The 4,620-nt window shown below is 32.5% G+C and overlaps 1 protein-coding gene across 2 annotated transcripts in view; it reads left to right on the top strand.

Moving 5' to 3' along the window:
* Window positions 7-4,620, top strand: part of LOC107618752 (dol-P-Man:Man(7)GlcNAc(2)-PP-Dol alpha-1,6-mannosyltransferase) — an 11,403-nt gene continuing 6,789 nt past the window's right edge. For both annotated transcript variants that reach the window (XR_002353580.1, XM_016320894.2), the window contains exons 1-10: window positions 7-26; window positions 299-340; window positions 443-488; window positions 618-704; window positions 1,390-1,445; window positions 1,803-1,920; window positions 2,572-2,630; window positions 3,039-3,110; window positions 3,927-3,990; window positions 4,129-4,232. Coding sequence is in view for 1 of the 2 variants with exons in the window: in XM_016320894.2 (XP_016176380.1) it covers window positions 302-340; window positions 443-488; window positions 618-704; window positions 1,390-1,445; window positions 1,803-1,920; window positions 2,572-2,630; window positions 3,039-3,110; window positions 3,927-3,990; window positions 4,129-4,232 (645 nt within the window). In the remaining variant the exon portion in view is untranslated. The remainder of the gene's footprint in view (window positions 27-298; window positions 341-442; window positions 489-617; window positions 705-1,389; window positions 1,446-1,802; window positions 1,921-2,571; window positions 2,631-3,038; window positions 3,111-3,926; window positions 3,991-4,128; window positions 4,233-4,620) is intronic.

Raw genomic sequence — 4,620 nt, 5'->3', positions numbered from 1 at the left:
AGAAAGTAGAAAGTTTCAACGTTCAGGTCTCTCTCTCTCCGATTATTTATTTAGTGACATGCGTTGTTTCCAATTTGAGACGCTGGATTCGGAATTGAGTGTCTTTTAGGCACCAACTCAATTGCTTGAAGTTTGTTTACACTTTAAATTCTAAATTTGTTTTTGTCTTTAAATAAAATTTTTAAACAAAGAAACTATTTTAGATTTGGTCATTTTAAGGGAAATTCGTTCTTATTGAAGCTCACCATGTTGCTTACTATTTTGCTGATTTTTTTTTTTTTCATTTTTGTCTGTGAAGGCAATGCATGATTTTCTTTATCATCGGCTTCACTTAGACAATGTAAGTTTATTAACTTGCTAGCTCAATGTGATTTAATCATTTGAAGTTTGTTGGATTTTTTACATAATTTACCATTTTCTATTTTTTTGTTTATTTCAATAGTATGATCATCTGGAATTTCCCGGGGTGGTTCCTCGCACTTTCATCGGTAAGCATTTATTTATTATTTTATTCAGCTAGTTCCATAGCTTCCTTCTCATTATGTTATATGGTTTGCACTAGTTTAATGGCTCTCTTTTTGTCATGGTATATCTATTTAATTGTGGAAATTTTGTAGGTGCTTTGTTGGTGTCTCTTGTTGCGGCTCCATTTGTGTTAGTTGTAAATTTGCTGCACTTGCCAAAGTTTTATGCTCTTGTTACAGGTGATTAGATTTCTGTCATACTTGACAATATTTGTACATCAATTCTTTTTCTTCTAGTGTATTAGTGCTCTTATTTTTTGCTCCTTCTTTATCTAATAAGTGTCTTCCCATCATCCCATGTATATCCAAAAATACAAGATAACAAAGAAATTGCAATTTTTTTTATTGTTTTAAGTTTCTTTCATTTAATTGTCAATTTTTTTACCTTCGTTTCCTCCTTTGTTTGGTTTAAATTGAAAGAAATGTTGGGAACAAACAAGATGTTCTATGCTTGAAAATAATACCTCCTTGTTTCCCTTGCATATGTGTTTAAGATAGGATTGTAAAAGTGTTTATCCTTAGTGTGTCAATTTTCGTTATTGCTTTTTTCCCCCCTGAGCATTTTTTTAGTGAATGTTCAACATTCATGTAAACAATTGATTTGATTAATGAGATGTAAATTAATATACAATCCATGACTAAGTTTATAAATATGTCCTGTTGCTTGAGAACATTTTGGGGACATCAATACAGTTCCAACTAAGTGAAGAATTGCTTTTGTGTATAGTAGAGTTGATAGGATGCCTTTTCGTTTCATTTCCCATTAATATGTTTCTTAACATCAGCTGCTGTATTGCTTCTTTTGTTATATTCTTTTCTCACGTTATAACAAAGTAAGCTAATGTTTCTTATTGATGATATCTAGTTCGGATGGCCCTAGGGAGCATTACCCTATATACACTAAGATTCTTCCGTCACAAGGTATGTTCACATCTTTTTCTTTTTCCTTTATTTATAATTTTTAAATTTAATCACATTCTTTACTACCTCTGTGGTAATGAAGGACTCTTAGTGTGAGTAAATTAATTGATGTCTTAATGAACTAGTGTTCCTTCAACTTTCCAATATCTTGCATATCCAATCAAAGTTTAAATTTCAAAAAGATGGTGGTTTAGCATGTCATTCTAAGGGTGAGTTTGGGATTGCATACTCCATCTGTTCCCTATCTTGGGCTTACCGAGTTCGTTATGCCTTTGCTCCGAACAGTTAGATTTTAAACACTTTTCAGATATAGACTATGTTGCATGTGTTCCCTAAATGATCTTCTTTGTTGTGCAGATAAGGAGTAAATTTGGGCATCAAGTAGAAGCCTTCTTTGTGATACTAACTGCCATTCAATTTCACTTCCTTTTCTATTGTACTCGTCCACTTCCTAACATTCTTGCCTTAGCTGTAGGTAACTTCTTAGCTCTTTCTTGCATGTTTGTGTATTACTTTAATCTTTTATAAGGATTAATAATAGCTGAGTGCTTGATATTTGAGAACACCATGGGACATTGAACTTCAAATGGGAAGGAAATAATTGCATTAGTATCCTGCCTGCTTTTTACTAAAAGAGATACAAGTATTCTACATAAAGAGTTCTTTGATTTTGGTCAAGGAAATAATGATTTGTTTTTAGAACAAAAAGCTTTATAAAGCTGTAGTGCATGATTTTCATGTCCATATATATCTTGGGGACTAACTTGTCTCCTTGTACATGATGGGATGGCTTGCATCTTCTTTAGAATAAAGCCTTTGGATTGCAGATGGCCTCCTTTGCTATTTTGGAACCTTTTTTTGGGTACCAATATTCAAGGTTTTATGTGGCAAGGAAGTGCAATACTTTCTTGAAAGAGCACATTGTTTTTTTGGGTAAATTTGGCTTTAGCAGAATTGTGGAGTTTTCTTGTGATGCTTCTTTAACAATGACATCTCTCATGGCATATGGGTATTTTTTGTCTTCCATTTTGGGCATTTTCCATGAGATGTTCATTTACATCTTTGCTATGGAATTTCTTATGTGCTAGTGTATGGTGTGAATTTTCTCCTGATTTTTTTTACCCAGTTAATTTGGCATATGGATACTGGCTTGAGGGGCGCTTTTATGCAGCTCTGAACTCTCTGGTATGTATGTCACATGGTTTTACTTCCGTTCCATGTGTGCTTCAGGATTTTTTTTTTTGTGAATATCAAGCTACTATGTATTTCCTTTCTCCGCTTGGACCTCATATGCATAGTTTTGTTATGCTGGAATGCTGTTTAAACATTTCATGCCAGAAATAGTTATTAATCTTGCTTTGTATGGTAAATCACCATCTTTAAAGAGAAAAGTTCAAATTCTGATGTGATCTGAATTGTGCACTGTCTGATAACAAGAGCAGATGGTTTATAGCATCAACAAGTATATTGTTCTTATTTATTATCTTTTGATGAGAATATATCATGTGGCGCAGTGTTCCTGTTCCCTCACAAGGATTTCTGATTTGCTTTGGCTAATTCTGAAATATTCTCTTGGAACTTTCTGATTGTCAGATTTTTGCTACAACCGTATTCAGATGTGACATAGTGTTACTTCTAGGCCCCCTTGGGCTACAATTCCTCTTGGTATGTTTCATTTCCTCTCCATAACTTGGTTTTGAGTTGCAGTACAGAACTCTCATTAAATTCATTTAGTCTATTCTTTGGTTTAGGTTAAGATGTCTTATGAAGCTGTCTCCTACTTGTTCTCGTTTCTGGGATAAATGTTCAACTTTTACGTATATAGAATTAAAAAGAGAAAGAAAATGAGTCTGGCTGTGACTGCATTTGTTTGATGTTGAATGCCTGATCTGTTCTCTTTTTCCAATGCTGCATCCTATATAAACAAATGAGAAGAAAAATGTAAATCTCTTACATACCAAATATGTGTTAGAGTAATTTTATGCTTCAACAATCAACAATCACGGCAGTATGTTTGCTTCTTCATGTATTTACTGGGACTTCTGATGTCAATATCTTAAGGATGAATAAAAGAGTGTGTTTCCATGTATAATGAAACTAATTTATTTCGAGTATTTTGTTATCTATTGAGTATTTTTTGAGGTTTATATTCGGTGCATTTGAAAATTTTGTTGCTTTGCTACTTATATACTCGCATATAAAAGTTGTAGGATGATTTTTAAAATATTGTATTGGGTCAACCGTATTAAAATATCGATCTTATTTGTTTTTTATATACTTAAAATGGTTCTTTGGAAAATAATGCTTGTATTTTTAGCAATTGAAATTAGTTGTTTTGTTTAATGACCTTTCTTATCCGTGTTTCTGGGCTTCACATTTTTTTATCTACTTGTTATAGAATTGCAAATTTGATCTTACAGTTCTCATCTTATGTACCATGATCAAGCCTTGTGTCTAATAACAATCATCTCTTGAAGGAAGACAAAAAAAATTTCACTATGGGGTGCTCTGAAACGTTGCACTATGATGGCCTTCTTCTGCATAGGTCAGTAAACCTTTTTTTCTTATTCTCTTATATATATGTATTTGTGATCTGCAATTTAAATAAAAGTAAAACTTATAAATGACATGTCAATGATGAATTGATGGTATTATTAAAATTTGGTTTGGGTTCCCCTCACAGGTATAACCATATTGGTTGATTCAATCATGTGGAAGAGGTTATTGTGGCCTGAATTTGAAGTCTTCTGGTTTAACTCTGTACTAAACAGGAGTTCTGAATGGGGAGTATCCTAATTCAAAGGCTTTATATTGAATACTTATTACTTTTACTTGCATTGCTGTATATTATGAAAATGTATGTTCATAATTTATAAGCAGGGTGTGGCTGATTATCTTCTGGTTCTTTCATGTTCTACCTTTTCTGAAATTCTGAATTCTGTGGCTATGTCTCACTTAAAGGATAATGAGGAGTTAGGCTAGGTGATCATACATTAATGAATGATCTTTCAATTAATTTTCTTGTAAGGTTAATTTGGCTAAAAGTGGTTTGACTGGTTTAAACTAGGGATAGCCATGTTCCTTCATATTACAATTCAAATATTTATTTATTAATTATAATTTTGGAAATGATTTCATCTTCATGTAATTGCAGTTTATATTAGTACTCTATCTT

The sequence above is a fragment of the Arachis ipaensis genome, chromosome B09, assembly GCF_000816755.2.
Source record: "Arachis ipaensis cultivar K30076 chromosome B09, Araip1.1, whole genome shotgun sequence".
Taxonomy (NCBI): domain Eukaryota; kingdom Viridiplantae; phylum Streptophyta; class Magnoliopsida; order Fabales; family Fabaceae; genus Arachis; species Arachis ipaensis.
The sequence above is the reverse complement of the archived record's forward strand: the minus strand, read 5'-3'. Positions and strand labels throughout refer to the sequence as shown.